Source organism: Cydia strobilella, chromosome 12 (genome assembly GCF_947568885.1).
Source record: "Cydia strobilella chromosome 12, ilCydStro3.1, whole genome shotgun sequence".
Lineage (NCBI taxonomy): Eukaryota > Metazoa > Arthropoda > Insecta > Lepidoptera > Tortricidae > Cydia > Cydia strobilella.
Window position 1 is genome coordinate 10,913,358 of NC_086052.1, and position 22,439 is coordinate 10,935,796.

General features: G+C 38.0%; 3 protein-coding genes across 4 annotated transcripts in view; 1 reads left to right on the top strand and 2 right to left on the bottom strand.

The window, feature by feature from the left end:
* LOC134746110 (uncharacterized) overlaps window positions 1-7,680 on the bottom strand; it is an 89,834-nt gene extending 82,154 nt beyond the window's left edge. Inside the window, exon 1 of one of the 2 annotated variants that reach the window (XM_063680366.1) lies at window positions 7,333-7,680. In XM_063680366.1, the coding sequence (XP_063536436.1) occupies window positions 7,333-7,350 (18 nt within the window). In that variant the 5' untranslated portion in view covers window positions 7,351-7,680. The remainder of the gene's footprint in view (window positions 1-7,332) is intronic. The other variant, XM_063680368.1, reaches the window with a different exon arrangement.
* An 8,131-nt stretch (window positions 7,681-15,811) lies between these two features.
* Window positions 15,812-18,145, bottom strand: LOC134746111 (uncharacterized). The gene is made up of 4 exons (XM_063680371.1): window positions 17,997-18,145; window positions 17,673-17,912; window positions 17,211-17,369; window positions 15,812-15,957 (listed from the first exon to the last, which is right to left on the bottom strand). The coding sequence occupies exons 1-4, from the start codon at window positions 18,016-18,018 to the stop codon at window positions 15,827-15,829; spliced, it is 552 nt and encodes a 183-aa protein (XP_063536441.1). The 5' UTR covers window positions 18,019-18,145; the 3' UTR covers window positions 15,812-15,826.
* A 1,485-nt stretch (window positions 18,146-19,630) lies between these two features.
* On the top strand, window positions 19,631-20,943 carry LOC134746127 (DNA-directed RNA polymerase II subunit Rpb4). Its single transcript, XM_063680406.1, has 3 exons — window positions 19,631-19,794; window positions 20,179-20,359; window positions 20,745-20,943. Exons 1-3 carry the CDS (start codon window positions 19,734-19,736, stop codon window positions 20,917-20,919), a joined length of 417 nt encoding a protein of 138 aa, XP_063536476.1. The 5' UTR covers window positions 19,631-19,733; the 3' UTR covers window positions 20,920-20,943.
* Window positions 20,944-22,439: the final 1,496 nt, after the last annotated feature.

Below are 22,439 nucleotides of genomic sequence, written 5' to 3' on the forward strand. Positions count from 1 at the left end.
CATTTAGTTATATATAGGTCTCATGTTATACATTCGTAAAAACTGCTGTTACACTTAAGCCTGTTTAGATGTTTTATAAACAAGGTATGTTGACGATGATACGTTGAGGATGATAGAAGTTTAACAAGGTATTAAAGTTTTTATTTTTAATTAAGTTTATATATAGAGAAGTTAGTTGTTGTTTGTACATTACAATTTACAATATTTATTGCAATGTGTTGTAGACTATATTTATTGGTATAAAGGACTGGAAAAAGCAGTTTTTACAGTGATGCGGCTTCCGACAATGTTCTGTTACAGATGAAGTTAAAGTGACGTCACAATGATTGTGACTCCCCCCTCTCCCTTGTCACAACATGTCACGTTTTCTTGATTTCCTCCCTCCCCCTAAACGTGTGGCGTAATTAATGTATGAGCCCTTTTATGTAGTGATGGTTACTATTGCTACTGAATCCGTCATGAAAGAACGGTAACAAGCCTGTTTAAAAAGCAATGTTACCATCCTATTTAAATGCTCGCTCGCTACGGAGTTGTAAACACGGGATCTAAAACGCTCTGATTAAAATAATGTTTTAACTAGTCTAAAATGAAGTGTTTGGGTTGAATTATATATCAAAATAATCTATAGAAAACAGTGCTTGTGATGAAGTTAACTTCAGTGTAAATATAAGTTGCAATTCAGTACAAAACACAAAAACATTAAACCAACAGAAGTGCGCGCGAATAATGACAATCGTTTCAATAAAACGCGTAAGATGTATGAAATCGTGCAGCGCTTACGCCATTTTGGAGTTTAAATACGCCGAAGCTAGTTCTTAGAAAACTAGGAATTTCCGCGAATTGTGTTGAACTTTGTTGAACTTTTAACCAGTGCAAGCGATTGGTTACAACTCTATGAAGACCAACCGACACCTACAAATATTCAAAATGTTTAATTGTCCAGGGTGTGATTTAAAAGTAGACAGAAATGAGCGCCTCTTTTGCACAACATGCAAATTGTGCTACCACTATTCATGCGTTAACATAACGTCGGCAATGTTTCGAGAAAATCAGCCACGGTTAAAAAAAGAATGGATATGCCCTACCTGTGTTCAGACCACACGACGCCCGCGCCGGCGGGATGATAATACCCCTGCGTCCCCGGCGGGTCTGAGACTAATGGAACGAGAATTAGATGACGCTAATAAGACCAGCGACACGGACATTTTGAATGTGGTGGGCGGCGATACAGACACAGACAATACACCCACTTTCTCCACACCCTCAGCACCCCGCCAGGCTAAAACCTCACAGCAGCGTGCAGCAGAGGCGAGTAACGCAGATAACATAACCTTTGATAGATTTAGCCACCTGATTAAAATGGAATTTGAAGCAATGAGGGAAACTTTAATAGAATCTATAACGAACAACATTAAGCAGACACTCGTAGCAGAGTTTACTTCAAAAATAAACGATCTCAAACAAGACATATCTCATAACACATCTACGTTGACCCTGGAACAAAGACGACTGCAACAGAGCATTAATGCAACGAGCGAACTGATAAAAAAATTAGAATATGAAAATTTGAAATTTCGGACCGAGTTAAATGAACTTAAAAACAAGGTTGAAGAAAAAGAACGAAAAACTACTGATGAAAGTTGCCTAAATAAAACAATAGTACTTTACGGTTTGGATGAGTACCCAGAGGAAAATTGGCACGTACTTATACAGCGTGTAACCAATGTGTTTCGTGAATTCTTGAGCACAGATATCAATGCATTTATTGAGGACTTGAAAAGAATAGGAAAGCGTGGATACCGACGGCCTGTTCAGATAGAACTAATAAGTAAACGTATGAAAAACTACATTTTACATAACAAACATATTTTTAAGAACACAGGCCTCGCAATCTCAGATTTTTTGAACACACAGGAACTGAAAAAAAGACAAGCACTCAGGGATACCATCAGAGACGCGCGTAAGCGCGGTCTGCACCCGATAGTAAAGCAAGACAGAGTATTTATAAATGGTTGCGAATACTTACCACCTCCGATAATCGAACATGGACAACACTGTGCATCTGTTCGAAGCCTCAGCCCCCTCTCTCTGATGAACACAAGCTCTGCCGACTGCACCAAAAGCTCACGGATAACTCAGCAATCTAACAATGCCCACACGAGTGCATCGTCGCACTCTATCCCTGAGAGCTCTCAGTTGATAAATGACAACAGTAGGAATAATTTTCGTCACTAACAAAAACTTTTCTGTCTTATTTCAAAACATGCAGAGCCTCAATAATAAAACACACATTTTAGAGAGTTTTTTAGAAGATCATTGCTTTGATGCGCTTTGCTTAACGGAAACCTGGATGAAGTCATTACAACTTGATCTAGTTGATATACCGGAATATGAGGTAGCCACAGATTTTAGCCGAAGCGAACATAGTGGAGGAGGAACTTGCATTTTGGTTCGAAATGGAATAGAATACGTTGTAAGGAATGACATTAACAAATTATCGACTGAATTTGTATTCGAATGCTGTTGTATTGAATTACCCAAGCTAAACACTATACTTTTATGCATCTATAGACCTAATAGAAATATTGAAATATTTTTTAACTGTATGGAAACCATATTAGAAAATATTAAACACAAAGAACAGAATAAAAATATTGTGATAGGGGGTGATTTCAACATTAATATGCAACAAAAATCTAAATATTCTCGCCGGCTTTCTGATCTTATGCTGACTCTTAATCTGCTAGAAATAATCAAAGAACCAACGCGAACAACATTGAACTCTGCCACTTGTATCGATCTGGTTTTTACTAACAATAATTCGTACGATACTTTAATCAAAGACTACGGGCTATCCGATCACACAAGCATTATTTGCAAATTTCAGATTCAATCGTACAAGGACATAAACAGACCTAATAAATCTTATATAACACATAAAAGAATCCATAATCTGGAAAACCAATTGTCGTTTAAAAATGAACTCTCAAAAATCAACTGGACCCAAGTACTTACCTGTAATAATATAAATGATAACTACAATACTTTAGCCGAAATTTTAAGCAAAATATTAAACGATACAATCCCCATTACACGCCTAACTGTTAAAAGAAAACAAAAAAAAACATGGCTTACCCGAGGACTTAAAATATCTTGTAAAAATAAAAGATTATTAAAAATACATGCTTGTAAATCAAATAGCTCCATTCTTAAAACACATTACAAGCAATACACAAGCATTTTGAAAAAGACGGTACTAAAATCAAAAAGATTAAACTACATACATGAAATGCAAAAATCAGTCAATAAAACGGCTACAATGTGGAAAATTATAAATAACTTAAAAAATAATGTAAAAGTGAAGAAAAACCTAAAAATTACGGTCAAGTCACAAAATATTACAACAGATAACCCTAACCTCATAGCAAATACCTTCAATAATTTCTTTGCTTCAGTTTACCATAGTCAAGATACTCACGACGACAATCCTCAAGTCGCCCCACGTGGTCGTCCAGTTCGCACTCCAGTTACTACATCTATGTTCTTGTATCCTGTCTCAGAGCTTGAGGTTTTTAAACTTATACGCGGACTTAAAAACACACATAGCACAGGAATTGACGATATCCCTTCAACATTAATCAGATTGTGTGCCACCGAACTTGCAACACCACTGTGTATATTAATTAATCAGTCTTTTAATGAAGGGGTGTTCCCACAGCAACTTAAAATATCAATTATAAAACCTATACATAAAAAAGGTAGTACTCTGGACACTAACAACTATCGGCCCATAGCTCTCTTACCCACCCTTTCTAAAATATTCGAAAAATGTATGTGCAACCGTGTCTACAATTTTCTGGAAAAAAATGAGGTACTGGACGACAGACAATATGGCTTTAGAAAAAATCGTTCAACTGCCCTTGCCCTAACCAACTACACACAAGAAATCATGGAAACCATAAATAACAAACGCCTGGCCGTCGGATTACTCTTAGATCTTACAAAAGCATATGATAAAGTTTCTCATGAGATTATGCTAAATAAGCTATACGGGTCAGGAATTAGAGGCATAGCTTATAACTGGTTCAAATCTTACCTGGAAAACCGAACGCAGCTTGTTCAGATAGACTACCTAAATCCATCCAGTCATGAATTAGAAACAGTTCGGTCTGACATTACAGAAACAAAAGGCTCAATCCCACAGGGCAGTGTTTTAGGCTGTCTTTTATTTCTGCTATATGCTAATGACCTACCGAAAGAAATTGATGCCAAATGTACATTATTTGCAGATGACGTCTCCCTCCTTTTTAGTTTTAATAGAAATGAAAACTACAACGTAAAGCTCGCTCATACCTTAAATAATATTAACCAGTGGATGCGCGACCATAATCTCACAATAAACTCAAATAAAACAAAATTAATGCAATTTTATCCATATCAAAGAACACCATTACAATTAAAACTGTCACTTAACAGAACAGATATTGAGGAAGTAGATAATTTCAAACTCTTAGGTATTACCCTTGATAACAATATTAATTTTAAAACACACATAACATGCACTAAAACTAAGATATCCCAGTTTCTATATGGACTTTTTACGCTTCGCAAAACCACAAATTTAACAACAGCTCTAACTGCCTACTACGCCTTTGCAAATTCATGGTTACGATATGGGATCTTAACATGGGGTAACAGTACTGATGCACACGACTTATTTGTGATGCAAAAAAAATGCATTCGTGTATTAATGGGAATTCGAAATAGGGATAGTTGCAAACCTCATTTTATTAAACTTGGCATACTTACTCTACCATCTATATATATTTTTGAATTGGGCATGTATGTAAGGAAAAATATTAACTTATTCAGAGAGCTACCAAACAAAAGACTAAAATATAAGCTTGAGCAACCTGTCCCAAATCTAGAAATATATCGGAAAAGCCCTCATTATGCAGCAGTAAAATATTATAATCACATCCCAAACCATATAAAAGCAGAGGAAAGAGACGCGACATACGAAAAAAAGTTGAAATCATTCCTTGCAGAAAAAGCATACTACTCAGCCACAGAATTCCTAGATGATATTTTTCATAAGTAATTAATATAATTTTGATATACCGCTATTATAAGGCTTGTTAATGTTCCAAAGTTAGTACGTAAGTAAACTTATTAATACTTAGCTTAAGAAAATGTTTGCAACACCCTTCTGGGGTCCATGTGATACTTATATACTCTGTATTTTTTTGTAACAACTTTTTACCATGGTGCAATAAACGATATTATGATTATGATTATGATTATGGTTCAAATTCAGGTAACGGCTCAACGGCTCATTCGGATATATTTAACACGTTTTGTTATATGTTATATCCAAAAAAAATTACCTGAATGTGGGCGGCCGATCGTTCTACATCACCCAAACGTGTTATCTCCGAATGAGCTGTTACATGAATTTGAACCATATAAATTTTACACGGGCTTGTTCCCGTTCACTCATGATGGAGTCAGTAGCAGTAGTAACCGCTGCATAAAAAAAGTCACCTCAGAAAATTCCAACTATCAGGCCAGGCCAATATTTATTAACCAAGAAGAATTGTTTAAATACAGTACCAATGCAGATTATCGACGACTTCCACACTAGGCTATGCCTGTGTCGTGAAAGTCAGCTATACGTAAATATCCAAGTAACGTGCACTGACATCGAACCGATATTAGAATGATATTGGGTTCATATTATGAACCCAATATCATGTTAGCTGTCATTCGCGCGTTCATTTCGCTCAGACTTGTCCGCACAAGCACGAACGCACAAGTATTAGTGCGAGCGAGACAGCCGCGGGAATGACAGCAAAGTAACTGATATGATTTCAATATCATTCTAATATCGTTTTGATGTCAGTGCACGTTCGAATTGGCCTGTATATATTTGGCATGGCTACAGACACCTTGGAAAGGGTTATGCTCGGAGTCTCTCTAAAGGATCGTATTCGTAATGAATTCATCCGTCAGAGAACTAAAGTCGTCGACATAGCCCACCGGTTTAGCAAGTGAAGTGGCAGTGGGCCGGTCATATTAGACGTAGAACCGATAACCGGTGGGGTAGACCAGTTCTCGAGTGGAGACCGCGTATCGGCAAACGTAGCGTAGGACGCCCTCAAACTAGATGGAGCGATGACCTTCGCAAGGTGGCTGGCAAGAGCTGGATCAGAGTTGCCGTCGAAATCGTGCTCAATGGTGTGCAATAGGAGAGGCCTATGTCCAGCAGTGGACGAGAGTAGGCTGCTGATGATGATGACAGAAACCTTTGGTATGCTTCAGCACTGATCAGCGCATCCCTACATCCAACTTAAGCATGTCAAGATTAACATATAGGTAGATATGGATTGTCTAGCGACCTTCACCAAGGAGGAGTTATGGCCGAAGGGTGTCAAGTTCCGGCGGTTCCGCGGCCGGCAGCCTGACACTGCGGGGTTGCGTAATGCGCATGCATCCATAATGTGATTTTTAGTGTTTAGTTTGAAAATATATTTTTATAATATGTATGCTAGTTTTAAGGTATCTGTTTATGGGCCACTATAGTTGCCTGAAATAAAGATTTTCACAGCCACAATTTTACAGTAGAATATGTACGAAAAGTTATACGATACGCCAATGTTATAAATACGAATACGTGTGTAGCTATTAGTGTTGTAAAACAATTAATTAAAGGAAATAAGCTACGAAGGAACTGTGACCTACTTCCGATGGGACCTCGACCTAATCCACAACACGACTTGATGAATGCTCCTAATAAGTTTCATGTCAATGGCTTCGTTGTGTTAGGAGTTTCAGCATATTTTGATAGTATTATGTCGCGTCTATTGCGAAGCGTTATTAACTGGAGTCAACTATGTAGTATTTCAGGAAACTTATTTATTGCATGTTTTTGTAGGTATACTTTGTTTAATAACAAAAAACTAACTAACAATGGTCAGAGTGACAGCTTGACGTGGCTGTCTTTTTCATTAAAAAAAACGAAAGTGGCCTTATTATTGAGTTAAACTAACACGATGTTCTGGCTGCGGCCAAGAACGTAATTCGAAACGTCAGCTCAAATAATAATAAAAGTGTAATATTACGTCTCGTTTTAGTTTAAAATAAAGTGGCCTGAGTTGTAGCCACGTCAGGTGTGCCGAGTCAAATGGGCCCCCTTGTAGCGCTACGCCGTAGCTCGTAGCAGATATTTCCTGCTTTGTGTGCGAGACTACTTTTATCGAGTAGTGACGTCAATGAGCAAATTGGCACTAAATGTGTTAAGTGTGTATATAATAAAGATGTTAAGTGACTCACCTTCATCTTTTGGAACATCCTCCTCGCCCATGGCGATCACCAGATTGCTTCTCATCATGTGCGCCATCTTTTTCGATCTTACTATACTGACTTTGAGCGTAAATTTGAGTGTACCACAAAAACAACAATAGCTAAACTACATATATGAATAACGTGTTATTATAAGACTTATATAAAGAAAACAAACAATATAATAATGGAGACGTTTACATCTAAAGGTAAAAATTACCGCACGAGTCGGCCAGGACGCGAATAGGCTACATCTCTGCTAAAAAGTTAGAAAGATCGCGATTGTCGTTAGAAAGCCAACGAGTGTGATCTGTCTCGTAACTGAACTACGAGTGATGTAAAACGCGCGCCACTGAAAATATAATAGTTTGAAAGACGCACAGAGAAAAGTGTGGAGTGTTCGTGAATCAAAAACTGTGAGTATCTATGCATTTTCGAATACGAAGTGGGCTGCATGTTTGGATTTCGAATCAGGTAATATCAAAAATCTTTGATTAAAAAATAAACTATATACAGTAAACACTTAACTGCCCAATTTGAAAGCGCAGCAATTATTTTAAATTGGTAACAATGCTGTGTAACTTTAAACAGAATACTTGATAAAAATATACGATAAAGTACGAGTAGGTATATTACACGTACTGTGAAGGCAATAATAATACATAGTGAATAAGTAGGTATTACGAATATAAAATAATACATTAAGAATTTTCTAGGTTTTACAATTGTTGTCGTAGCGCGGTGTACGAAACTGTACCGTAAAATGAAGTAACTAGGTATAGTCCTTCAGTACAAGTTACAAATAAGGTCCAGTTTTTAACGTTGATTCTTAACGAACCTTTATGATTTCTCCTTACATAAAATTTGGAGCTTTGATACACTAATGCTCTTTCATTGTAAACGGTGGCTAAAAAATAAGTGCACTCCTGTTACCGGGAGGCTTTGGGATTATACTGAAAAACTTTTACCATGGGTACCCCGAATCGCGAAAAAATTTTTGGCTGTTTCATACATTTTGGCCTTTTGGCGGGTCCATTTTCTATGGGAGGGTAAATTTTTTTTCGCGATTTCGTGGTTGGTCCCATAGTAAAAGTTGCTCAGTATAATCCCAAAACCTCCCAGGCAACGGGAATGCACTTATTTTTAGCCACCCTGTATACTCAACATTATTTTACTGGAACTTGAATTTGGACCACAGTTGTAAGTTGTGGACTAAAGTTACCTGATTTTACGATACCTAGACCGCACATTAGGTATAGGTACAAACACAATCAATATCAAAATTTCATAGGCTTCAATCGACTAAATTGGATATGTAATTTGCGCCGCTACTAAGCTCTCCCACACTCTACCTAAAACATCTTACAATAAAAGAAATGTGTCGTAATATATTGAAGAACAATCTAAGTATGTACAGAAGTGGTAAGTGAAAAATATAAGATAATGCTGCGTTTCCTCTCAGTTCTATCGTAAACGATATTGACTTAACCAAGGAAACTGCTATCAGCTACCTACTAGATTCTTATAGCTTACCAGCAGCATACGACTTACATTCCAGTAAAAGATCTCCGATAATATATCCATGTTACGGACCTCGCGGTTAGAACTACACCGGTTAATCTTGAGCCGATCCCTCGCCTGCGCTGGGTGGAATATCAACCAGACGTCTGCGGATCAACCAAGTAAACAACGTGAGCGGCGAGGTTGAAAAAACGAATTCTAAACTAAATGCGCACTGAACACGGATGAAGAATATTGACATTAACGGTTTAGCGAATGTCGTTTCTTACCTTGTAATTTATGAAACTAAGCCATATCGGTAAAATTTTATCGTTTTTTAACACACAAATGTCAAAATGAGGAAAACGGACAAATTATTATTGTATTAGACCCGAGAAAAAAAGCACCTACGGCAGATATTCTCTGTGGTGCGTATTTATGTTGTACGAATTATGATGCTTAATGGACATCATAATAAGGATACATTAGTGGTCATTTTTCCATACAAACGTTCTCGAAATATTCCTCTCTGGATTTTGACCCTAGATCAGTAATTTTTTATATGAGTTCAATTTTACCAGTATCTGTGTCTGTACGTTTTTCTTTTTTTGATACTCTTGTGTTTATAATATAAGAACTAGGTTACTTCCAATAGCGCCAAAATGACCAAATAAATACGCCGTAAACAGACACCTAGCATAAAAAATAGGCAACAATAAAAACAAAAATCAAAACGGCCAGACACAGATAATTTCTTTCTCATTCCGTTCCCAAAATTTCGTTACGATTGGTTAACTTTGGAGGAGGAAAATGTCGAGAGCGAAACCACGATTTCTGATTTTTACGCAGGATATTTCGCCTAAGCTGCAGTTGTCCTTATCGCACAAATTCAGTGCGACGGAGATATTTAGGTACCTAAAATTCTCAATTCTGAAAAGGGGCTCAGCTAATAATATATGTTCTCTTAATTAAGACTGCTTATTTTCATAGCGTAGCTTAGCACTGGTAAAAACGGTTTGGATAACTTACGAGTAGGTACCTATAGTTACCTATGTCTTTCGAGTTAACTATTTCGCACTTCGCACATCTTTGGTAGATAGATATGAGTTTAATGCAAATGTATGGAACCTATTTATTTGGATGAAGGCGAGCTAAGGATGTTTACTACACTGCTTAGCGAATCTATTCTAAACTCGGCCACATAGGTACTTGTAATAACCTAGCTTTGACCTTGTTTGATAATTGAAGTAAATGTAAATAAAAGGATAAAAGCGTACCTACGCACCATTACACTTACACACACAACTCACACAAGTGTTCGTTAAAAATAGCAAAAGAATCGTGATATGTATATCATTGTTAACCGGTACTATAAGCGTCTCGGTCTCGATTGTTCTAACAGTTACCTACATAGGCATACATAACATAACCCATCGTATAAAATAAACACATATTTGCACAACTATTTACAATTCACGCATTTCGATCACACCCACCATGTTTGCGTATTTTGCCAAAATCTTATTTCGGACTAGGTGTATTAATGCGGGCGTATCTTTATAGTAAATTTGTGAGCAGTTAGCAGGCAGCTAATTGGGCGTGAAATGATGACACCCGCCGGCAACTACCTTCTCTGTTGGGTACCTACTACCATTACCATCGCGTACCGTCGGCAGGGGAGAGCTCACCTGGGGTAAACCAGTATTGGGGAGCTACAAAAATTACTTTTTTAATACAGTTGCTCAAAAAGTGCTACTTTTCGTGGCTGTTTAGCGTGCGGAAAGTTGGGTTTCGCGAACTAGTGCTTTTTACTTTTCCAATTTTTTTAAATTTTTACTTGTTCCAATTCATGACTACTTATTGATGAGTGTTAATATTAGATTCCTTTAAACGTCGTAATCAACATAAAAACCTACTGTTAATGTAAGAATACGAAAAATATGCATATTTCATATTTTATTACTTACCTCTTCATCATTATAAGTATTATAACACGTTTATTTTTTAATGTTGAAAAACCGTTCTTAATAAGTTGTCTGAATGGAACGGAACGCCTGTCAAAGAAGAGGCGTATTTTCTTACTGCAAGAATGTTTTAAGTTTCCAAAGGCAACATTCGATATTGTTTTTATAAATATACGATACACAAATAGTCGTAAATAACGATATTTAGGTAATAATAGTACAATGTTTTAATATTTACAATTGTTTCTGTCTTTCATTGAAGTGGGTTCAATAATAATAACAAAATCTATTCTAGTCGAATAAAAGCTAGAAAAACACCTCTTTATAATGTCAATGTCAATGATGTCAGTGTCACAGAATTAATAATATAAAAGTTTCGAATTCCATTCCTTACTTGTTGCTTTTCTTATTTTTTCGCAACTGTATTAAAAAACGTCGTTCGATGCACGTGCGGATATATCATTCTTCACTCGTCCCGAGTCTTGCCACTCGCCTACGGCTCTTGGCAAGATATCTCGGTACTCAAGTAGTGACGTACTTTCCGCACTAGCATCGAAATGTACTATTCTCAAACATGCTATGTAATATTGATATTACGTTCTTTATATTAGGCTGGGAAGTATCACGTTTCAGGCGCGGCTAGACGAGAGGTCTGTAATGAAATTTCATACAAAGTTGCAGGCCTAGGCCGGGAAGTGGCTTTTTTATTTTTTATTTCACATATACTTGTGGCACAGCATCATGGCATTCAGCCATAAAAAAAAACAATAAGCAATATTTGCTTTTTGGTTCGTTTATGACATTCTGCCAATACGCCTATTAAAAAAAACAATAATTATTTGTGTTTTTTTGTTTGTGTTTTTTTTGTTTCTTTTTTTGTTTTTACATGACGGGCTCTATGGCACTAGGGCCATTAGAGCGGTAGGACTGTGGGGGGATGGTAGCCTGGGGAAAATCCAGGACCCTTCCGCATCACACGAGACGGTTTTACTACGCTGGAATACTCCTAGTTTAAAAAAAACAATAAACGATATTTGATTGATATATATATAGTTGGTCAAGCAAACCTTGTCAGTAAATATGAACAAAAAAAACTATACTCATCCTTTTCTTTTGGGTGTTAGTACTAGTGTAAGACAAAGATAGTATGATACTCTCTGTCTATGTTTGAAATAAGACAGTCCTTTGACAAACTATATACCTATATTAAACGTTTGAGAAAAGCACTATACATACATCGGCGTGAAAACGGGTTGTCGGCCTCATAACTATATTCTATTCGGCCGGAAACCCCTTTTACTGCGAGCTTGTTATCTTAATTTGTCGTTTACCACTCAATGGTATTGTAGTCTAGCTACTAACTAGCTCAGTTCAAAAGATACTTACTTTCCAAAAACAATAGCTTTTAGAGACTTTTAGCTTCTAGGGGCGCGAGTTTTTCGAACTACCCGCTCCGCGGTTTGTTTGTTAATAAACAAGACCAAGTGCGGGTAGTTCGAAAAACTCGCGCCCCTAGAAGATGTTGATGTCAACTTGAGCCAGTCTTCTCCGAGACCACGGGGACAACGCCGTCCTCGAAACGTCGGAGGTGAATTTAAAACTTATTTTACGCGATTAAGTCCCGTCGTTGTGAATAATAATGAGTAAAAATCGTGAAAGTTTAAATCAGTGTTTTGATCTCATTTTTTTTTTTCTATCTGGCTTTCACTCCCCGCAATTTTGCACAGGGTGAATTTGCCAAATCTCATTTTGTTTGGATGTTTCTTTCAAATTGTCAGAGATGATTAAGTCAAAAGAAATAACAATAAACTGTTTCGTGAAAGCTTGTAAATCGTAGTACAAGCAGAAAAAAGTAGACGCTTGAATACAACGGTCGCCTGTCATTATTTAGGTTGGTATTCGTAGTTGAATAGTATCTATATAATCTAGATGTAACAATTACATTGGTTTAGCCAATTTAAAACGCTCGCCTCGCTCGGTGTGCAATAGGAATACGTAACCTCCCAATTCCCCGCAAAATTCAGGTCAATTTCCGGCCCGAATCCTTTTAAACCGTCAGCCCTTCCGTGTTTATATTCATGCCTGTCTTGTGGTAATATTTGTTACGCTACGCAAATAACCTTAAGAAAATAATCCGTAGGTGTCTCGCGTATGTTTCCGCGTTTGTTATTAGACATCTATTAATTTTTATGGTGATGGTTGGTATATACCTCCTGGCTAGGATTTAAATGTAATGAAGTAAACATTTATGAAACCAAGTTATAGGCGGTTTACGTTAAGTACGAAAACGACTTGATTTTCATTGAAACTTCCCTCAGTGCCTCGAGATAGAAATAGATTTTTATAAATAAGAAATACTTTATTTTACAGATAAGAAATTTTAAATTATCACAGCTTTAAAAAAAACACTGATAGACTTGGTTGAAAAACGTATGGATATAGGTACGTATACTTTAAAAAAAAATATATTTTTAAGAATAGTTAATAAATGACACGGTCAAGCGAAATGCCCTCAAAAATCTATTGCGAGTAGTTACGTACCTACAAAACATTCGAACAATAATATAACTAAACTACGTCGAGAACAATGTTTGGGCAGCGTTGCCAGGGCTACGTCGACCGGTGGCCGATCTCAAATCGACTTATGTAAATCGTAAGGTCAAGGTCGAACATAACGACTCTACAGACCTTAATAGGTAACCGTCGTGGCTAGAAATGTATGTTAGCTATAAACACCACGATAAAGTTAATTGTATGTACTGCGTATATAAGATTGTGTGCGGTTCAGGGATGTTTCAAGGCGTAGGGTGCATTGACTGACACATCTGAGGCACCAGGTAACTCGGAAGTTACCTTTTGTTTCTTCTTTGCTATAGATACTTACCTATAGGCACAGACAACCTCAACTACTAAACGGAGCACATAAGACAATCGAGATCACCACACATGGCCTTTAGGGCCACCCACACTACCGTCTTTTGAGCGTTGGCGTATAGTTAAGTTAGCTATTGAAAATGGCCTGTAGCGGCGTTGGTGGGGCTGCAGAGGAAGAGGAGTGTCGGTGTTACGATGTGCCGTTCTCCCTGTCCTCTGCAGCCGAGTTGTGGTTTTGCGACAGAACCATAGACCTGCCGGCCTAGCCAAGGTGACAAATCGCTATCGCTACGACAACGAAACGCTTTGCGTCTCTCTATCACTCTTCTATATTAGTGCGACAGTGACAGTTGCGTTTCGATCGCTACGGAGCGTAAGCGATTGGTATGTTGGCTACGCGGCCTGATCTGTCGCCGGGCGCCGGGGAAATTCCTGGCGCCCGTGGCTTTCTTGTGGCGGGCTCGGGGGGGTCCGCTACAATACAGAATGGAAGCCGAGGAGGAAGGCGCGTCTTACTCGTGGCACGTGGCACGTGGGGTCGCAGATGACAAGCGCAAGCGTTCCCGTAACCCCACCAATAGGGCGGCGAGGCGGCATATGGGGGGTTTTTTAGTGGGTACACCGTGGGCCTCATTAGCCTAGACGGGAGTCCCACATAACCACTCGGGTCAGCCCCCGCGCCCGGGTGGTATGCGTAATGCATTTTTCCCTCCTAACAAAAAAAAAAAAGCTATTGAAAATGGCGTCGATGCACAGTTGCGCCAACGTTGCGTCGAGCAGCAGCCATAGAGTTGGTTAGACGCCGACAATCGGAAGACGCTATAGTGAGGGGTGGCTCTAAGAGCTCTCATAAATTTTGTATGGGAGCGCGACCGCTTATTTCAGTTGCGCTTACAATTACGATTACGACCAGTACGCATGTAAATAAAAAATATTAACAAAAATTTTGCTTTCGGGGTGTATCTTGGGTATTATAGTATGGAATAATGTAAAATACAAATCGGTTGTGCTGCTCAAATCGTAGCATTTTAGAAGTAAAATTGCACCTATGTGTGATACCTCAGGCTCTTTATAAATGCTTCATAATGCGATGTCTGTATCGTCCGTGCCTATAGGTAATGCTTAAGGCGCAAACACGGTCGAATATTTCGATCTTCTCATGGACCGCATGGACGGTCAACAAGTAGCTTAGGTCCACTGAAAAGCTAAGAAGCCAACCGAAATTAAATAATTAAAGCTTTAGTCGCAGTTTTAAACTGTCTGGCAGGTCCGTTTAAATGCTATGGCTCCGGCTGCGGCGTTCTGCAAATACCAGTCACATTCTGCCGCAGTGCGTCGTGTATATTGCTGTTTGCTACAACCATGTAAATTAAATGCAGCTACATGTTTTCTCATATGTAGATCTTATAATAGCTGTTTAAATGTTTGAAAAAGGGACTTACAGATAGGAGTGTAGCCTCAGTGACAGCCTTGACAGGCGACAGAGTTGTTAGTGGCGATGTTTAGCCTCCGACCACGTATGTGTGACGAGACAGCCCTGCAGAAGATCCCCATACAATATTAATATTCTACTTAAAAACACCTGCAGTCCCTAAAATGATTTGGAGAGGAACGACTTGGGTTTTTAAGGATTTAATGAGTCAATCAACTTTTATTTATAGCTTGTTACCATTTGCGTCTAATGCGCCACACTACGATTTAAAAAAGGGGTACAATATATTTTTATGAAATGAAATGCAAAACGGCCTTTCGTTTACAGGTCGTCAGAATTTTAAAAGTAAATGAATTTTAGGCGAAAACTTAATCAATTAAATATTTTTGGGAATCTTATATAATTAATTGTAGATAAATTGTTAATTTTACTTCCTCTATTTAAGTAGTTATTAGTTTTATCAAAATATTAGCGTTACCTCCACTAAATGCATGTAAGATGAAAAAAAGAAGTTGATCAACCCATTTAAAGTTGAAATTAATTGAAATGGTCTGTAACACTCCATCCAAGTATCTACTGCAGTGCATTTGAAACTGTTTTAATTTTTTTTTTCAAATTCGGCATATCTCAATGAATTTCAACTACATAAATAGGTACCTATATTAATGTTTATAATAGTCTCAAAAGAATAATCAACTGATCTACTCTACAAATTTTATTGTATAGGATTTAAACCAACTTCAGAAAATAAGTAGGCGGTAGACTCCACACGAAAATAAGTGTCAAATTCCCATGCTGTGGCATACATGTCTAATAGTTTTTCATCTCTGCAATGTGCTATGTTCTCTGGAAAGTAAAAATAAAAAAAATTAAAGTGTATTTAATTATTTATTTATTACATGTATAAAATCTTAGAATATATAAATACTAGGATTGATCAGTTAAAAGTTTTAGAAGGGAAAGCCTCTTTAGCTTGAAAACAACTTTCCTTTAAATTGGTGTACAATCTCTTTTGCTTTTTTTATCCATAGTACAATACAATACAATACAAATCTTCTTTATTGCTCACCAATATAAAAAGGACCTATATGTATAGGCAGTATTGTAGCCACAGTAATATAATCATTTCTCTATGGTAGCCTATCACACACAGAAATTGTGAATAGACCTATTAAAATAATCTCTGTCACTTGCCCACCCATTTTAATGTGTAAAGTGACAGAAACATGGTATTGACTAGTCAATGATCTTAGGATATAACCTAACGGAGGACTTCCGGTTCGAACACCATCTTGATAGTCTTGTGATTAATTCCTTTGTTTTTGCTCATTAATATTGTTTAAAGTGTAATATTGATAGCTTTATTATACTGTAATCTAATGTGGTAGTGTGCAGTGAATGGAGAATTAACTCCAAAGCGTGTTTAACCACGATTTTGGAGTCAACAGCCGGTAGTCCACGTGCTTCTCGTAAAATCCAGCTATCGGTTTTATGAGACAACTACAACAACCACCGAACAATGTCGAGCTCTAAGAGCATTTGGTATTTCTACCTCTAACCGTGTCTGGCTAGAGCCCTAGAGGCCCATGATTTTATTGTTTACTGTACACTGGCTGAAGTTTTAATCAAGAACAAGGAACATTAATTCGATCCCATGTGGATCCCACTTTGACGTTGGCGAAATCATCGACAGTATCGATGGAGCCATACTACGTAAAGATTGATTGAACCAAACGGAGTAGCCATAAACAGGCATTCCCCTCTGTCGAAAATAGGCGGCCAATGGTCATACACAATGTACGGACTGACGTTTGTCTGACATGGCTATTTGTATGTTACATATACATTTGACGTGCCCCTCCCAATCGGCACTGTTTTGTACAGAAAATTACAGACAAGGCGTCTCCATTTGGTTATATCCTATAAGACTTAGTTATTGAATTCTTCATAAATTAATTTTGTATCAAGCAGAAAATGTCTGCAAACGATGCTATTATAAGACAGTACATTTTTCCACTTTAAAAAAAGAATTCATCATACTCTATGACCACAATCTGTGTGTTTAGTTTTATCTAAACTAAAATCACGAGGGAACATACCTGTGACAACAGATTTAAGCCTGTACTCCTGCTGCAGGGCGTTAAATACTTCAATCAAGTTTTCTGAAACATCTTTCGCAGTCCAAGTCAATATGACAGGCTGTGCCACCTGTTGCAACTTGACTAAGGCTTGCAATTGCTTATTTATGACAGCTACCCCTGAAGACATGTATGAATATCACAATAGAATTATTGGACTTGAAACAATAAACAGGTAAACAGTAAACTGGAAGGGGCTACTTGGGAAGCAGAGGTTCCCCACAAGAGGTAAACTCGGTTTCTCATTATAACAAGATTTTAATTTAAATGCTCTGATAGGAAGTGTAAACTCAACGACTAATAACTATTTTGCGTGTGTAATCATTTATACATAGTGACTTGCTGAGAGAACTGGACACTTGGAAATTTATTCAGAATGAACAGTTTATAAGTAATGCATTGTAATTAACCTGGATTACACACCTTGGATTATATTGTTTAGACTTTCCAGAACTTCCATCAGACTTTCAGTGAGCGGTTGTAACTGGTGAGGATAGTAATCATTGGTGCACTCGTGTAGTTTTAGTGCGATCACCGCTTTACACAACTTAGTTCCCTTGTCGCGCATTCTGATCCAGTCATTTAGGAGCCCATGTAGACGAGATACGTGAGTAAATACTGTCTTAGAAATTCCGTGCGTATCTTCACTTTGCATCGGCAATCCTAAAATGAAAAAAAAAACAGAAAACGTAATTGTAGAGGGAATATGACATTTAATTTAAATATTTACAGTTATTAGAGACATACTTTTAGTAGGAAAATTGAGCATTTTCAAGTGACATGTAACTAGACTGAAATACACGCAAGTAACGAAGAAAACCTACAATTTTAAAGCACTGCTTTGAAAATGTTGAAATAGAAAACAGCGAAAACAGAGAAAAACCATAGAAAAACATAAACATAACCTCTTAAATATGAATGTCAAATTTGTTGACAGTTTGTTTTTTTTTCCTAAACGTAGTAATGCACAACCAAAATGATGCACGACCTGATAGTCCGACTATATATTATACTACTCTAACTCTTCGGTCCGACTTCATAATATATTATAAACATAGTTTGTCAAAGGACTGTCTCATTTCAAACATCGACAGAGAGAATCATACTATCCTTGTCTTACACTAGTACTAGCACCCAAAAGAAAAGGATGAGTATAGTTTTTTTTGTTCTTATTTACTGCCAATTTGGTTTGACCAACTATAAGCTCGCTCCAGACTACGCGGCGCGAAGCCGCGATTGCGAGTGTGAAGTCAATTTCGCTGATTAGAGAACTAAACTCCACACTCGCGTTCGCGGCGTCGCGCTGCGATTCGCGCAGGTGTCGAGGGGCTATAGATTAATGGAGTGCATTATTGGCCTTAGCTCGCTCCAGACTACGCGGCGCGAAGCTGCGAACGCATTATTGGCCTTAGCTCGCTCCAGACTACGCGGCGCGAAGCTGCGAACGCAAGTGTGGAGAGCCCTTGTGAAAAAGTTTAATTTAGAGATTTTTGGGTGATAGGAAAGCCACTTTTTGTACACTGTGATTATACCTAATTGCATTGCAGATTAGGTCAGGCCTAATTTGGCCGTGGATTATATGGATTCGGTCTACCGGTGCTACCAGCTTAAAATAAACAATCAGTATCCAAATTTAAGCCCCCATTCACACTCCTACAATGCAGTGCGCCTCGCAGGACTGCGGAGTAGGATATAGCCCCCCATTCACACTCCTACAATGCAGTCCGGCACGCAGGACTGCGGAGTAGGATATAGCTCACACACTTCCGACATTGCAGTCCTACCTACCAAAGGACCTACCACGAAAGATGAAAATCGAAATTTCGCTATCTGCCTCCCTATCGCTCTTGCGATCAACTAGAATACCTAGTGATAGAGAGGCTGATAAAGAAATTACGCTTTTCGTGGTAGGCCCTCGTGTCGGTGCTGATTTTTGATCACATACACAGCGAATATCTTTATATATTTCAATAAAACCTGATAAGCCCGTGTTTTTCATTGTAAACAAAAAGGCGGACTGCAGTCTTGCATTAACATTCACGGTCCAATTCGCTACATGACAGTCCTGCTACGCAGGATGTCAGGATTTGTAGGACCCAAGAGGCATCCTACCTGGGTTTTGTAGGACGCCATGTAGTCCGCGACCCCATTCACAATCCTACATAATGAGGCGGACGGCGTGGCGGACTACCATGTAGGAGTGTGAATGGAGGCTTTAAAAGGTATAACACACTACCGCACCGCTCCGCGACCTTTTAACAGTGTGAAAGCGTATGTTGTCATTGTTGTCTATGCCGTCTATGGTCTATGTCTGGCTACTCTGGCTGTCAGGCCTGTCAGCCTGTCAGCCAGCGTTGTGGCTTCTCCAAACTCAGCGAATTCACGCAAAAACAAAAAGTAAATACGTTTGTGATAAATATCATATAATATTAAATACAATTAACGAAATCCTAATCGTGCTTACGTAAGTCAAATCAATCTACAATGTCTGGATCAATACAAGATGTTATTGAGGAAGATGCCGCCGATCTACGATTTCCGAAAGGTAACTGATAGTTTTAACTTTGTTATTAACAAATTTTTCGGTAAAGCTATAGAATAGAGCCACACGAATTTAAGAATTTAGGGCATGGTTGGGAGGAGGGGGGGGGGGCTCCGCGCGAGGAGAATGGCATCAAGGGGTTTGTATTACATCCCCCCAACACACCCCCACCTACAAAATCCTGCGGCTATTCTATAGCCAACCCAAATTTTGTTGCTTCTGATAAGTCCTTTAAACGTTAATAGTCTTTGCTTTTAGCACTAAAGTTTTATCTTTGCTATATTATAATTATTCTTTCTATTGTTGATAGGTAGCCGATTTTTCTATGAATTTCATAATCTATTTACCTTAACAGTGAAGTTTTATCAGGTTTTCACTTGATTACAGAGTTTGAAAATGCAGAGACGTTGCTGATATCTGAAGTAGACATGTTATTGGAGCATAGAAAGGCACAAAATGAGTCTGCCGAGGAGGAACAAGAATTCTCAGAAGTATTTATGAAGACACTAACATACACTAACATGTTTAAGAAGTTCAAGAACAAAGAAACCATTACAGCAGTCAGGAAGTATGTACTAATTTTGCTTTATAGACATTTTAACTTTTTGAGCGTAAGCAGAAATATTGTTATCATTACATTTAGAGTTATACAAAGATTCACAATTAACACATTCACTGCCAACATTTTCGTAGCGCTACACTCGTAGCCGATCCCAGCGTTTTCCCGCTTTGTAGAGGAAAGCGATTACGAACAGAGAACCCGCCAAGCGGGTTCCGGGCACTCAATGTGTTAAAAACCTACAACATCTCGTTGCCAATATTTTAGTGCCATCTGGTGACTAAAGTCTTTATCCTCTCAGGCACAAACCAATTTTGTATTGGTTGAACTACATAAACACTAAATGTCAACTAATGAAGGCACTTCTAGTATCATGTCTGTATTTTTGTTTTAGCCTTCTACAAGTAAAAAAGTTACATAAATTTGAAATAGCAAGTTTAGCAAACTTGTGCCCGGAGACCCCTGAAGAAGCAAAAGCACTAATACCATCACTAGAAGGACGGATAGAGGATGAAGAACTTAGAATATTGTTAGATGACATACAGACCAAACGCAGTTTACAGTATTGACAAAATAAAAAAATTATAATCTTATTTTGTGCTTGTTTGCTCTCAAAGCAACCACCTACAAATGTTGCTTAACTTCAAACTCGGGTAAATCCATTCGACCCTCAGCCAGGGACCGGACAACCCTTTCCGCGATAAAACCCTTTCAATGGGCGACACTTAAACACGGCTAACACATTGAAAGACTTTCCCTTTTGAACTGCAAGCCCATCATACCCCTACCTTTGACTAACCCTTACCGAAAAGCTAACCAAAAATAAGGCTAGCTCTTAATAAGGGTTACCCTTATCTTAGGATTAGTATATATCTACGGTAGTGTATGAAAAGGAAAGAAAATACGTGCCTAGTCAAAGAACCCCGCCGTCGCCGCCGACGATCGCTCGGATTCGAAGTAATGTGTGCTTTATGAACAAGGTAGACGACTTAAATTAGCACGCTTATATGCTAAAAGGGAAGCCCTTTATAAGGCTAACCCTTATAAGCAATATGCAAGGTGTTGGTGAGCGAATGATAAGGGTTTTGTAAGGGTATTTGGGCTACCGATTACTCAAATGTGGTAGCTTTATATAAGGGTTTTTAAAAGCAAAACAAAGGGTTTCGTCTGGCAAAGGGTATGGTGAGTTAAGCCTTATGCAATACCCTTATAAAACCCGGATAAGGGATAGCGGGCCGGTCCCTGCCCTCAGCAAATATTTACCCTATTACCTTTTCTTAATACCAAAATAGCATAATCTGACAGATGGATTTACCCGAGTTTGAAGTTAAGCATCTCAAATTACCTTTATTTGTCTTGTCAATTTTATACCTGGTTATTATCTGGTTATGAATTGATTTTGACACATTTCACAACATATGGTAAAGTATGTAGTGTGCAGTGAGTTCTATTAGATTTCAAGTTCTTTATTTGCAATCATGTTGTACAATAATTAAGATTTACCTTTGCCCATTCCTTAGCAAAATGACCCCAAAATCCGTAGAAAAGAGATTATAACCATAACCACTATGTTCATAAAGCATAAGTTTTATTTAGTTAGCAAACTCATTGCTAGATGGCGCTGTTCCTTAACTAAAATCTTATTCAAGATTTTCCTTAGGATAAAATTATAGCCTGACCAGAAATATATGATCACGCGCCATGTTGCGGAATTTCACTGGAACTATTTTTTTCATACTATACTGAACTGTCACCTTATACAATGGGAATAACAGCGCCATCTTGACAATGATCATATATTACTGGTCGGGCTTTACCCCAGCCAGGTCTAAATTACTTTACTAATCGTACATTAGATGGTGCTGTTCCGTATAGTAAAAATCCAAAAAGCGGTATCAAGATTTTTCTAGGAATATAGTATTGTTGAAACAGGAAGTGTACACTGACAGATTTCATAAAATACTATAATTAGCGTATACTCGTAGCTTTTGTTTAATTACCGAATAGCACGCTAGATGGCGCTGTGCCGCGTAGTAAAAGTTTGAATCACGCTATAAAGTTTTTTCTTCCCCACCCTAAAACAACGAAT

Excerpts from the sequence above, each read along its gene's own strand:
- LOC134746127 (XM_063680406.1), top strand. The coding sequence starts at position 19,734 with ATGTCTGGATCAATACAAGATGTTATTGAGGAAGATGCCGCCGATCTA. Across the intron at positions 19,795-20,178 it reads CGATCTACGATTTCCGAAAG|AGTTTGAAAATGCAGAGACG; the intron begins GTAACTGATAGT and ends ACTTGATTACAG. Across the intron at positions 20,360-20,744 it reads ACCATTACAGCAGTCAGGAA|CCTTCTACAAGTAAAAAAGT; the intron begins GTATGTACTAAT and ends TTTTTGTTTTAG.
- LOC134746111 (XM_063680371.1), bottom strand. The coding sequence starts at position 18,018 with ATGCTCAATTTTCCTACTAAAA. Across the intron at positions 17,913-17,996 it reads GCTCAATTTTCCTACTAAAA|GATTGCCGATGCAAAGTGAA; the intron begins GTATGTCTCTAA and ends TTTTCATTTTAG. Across the intron at positions 15,958-17,210 it reads GCTTAAATCTGTTGTCACAG|AGAACATAGCACATTGCAGA; the intron begins GTATGTTCCCTC and ends TTTACTTTCCAG.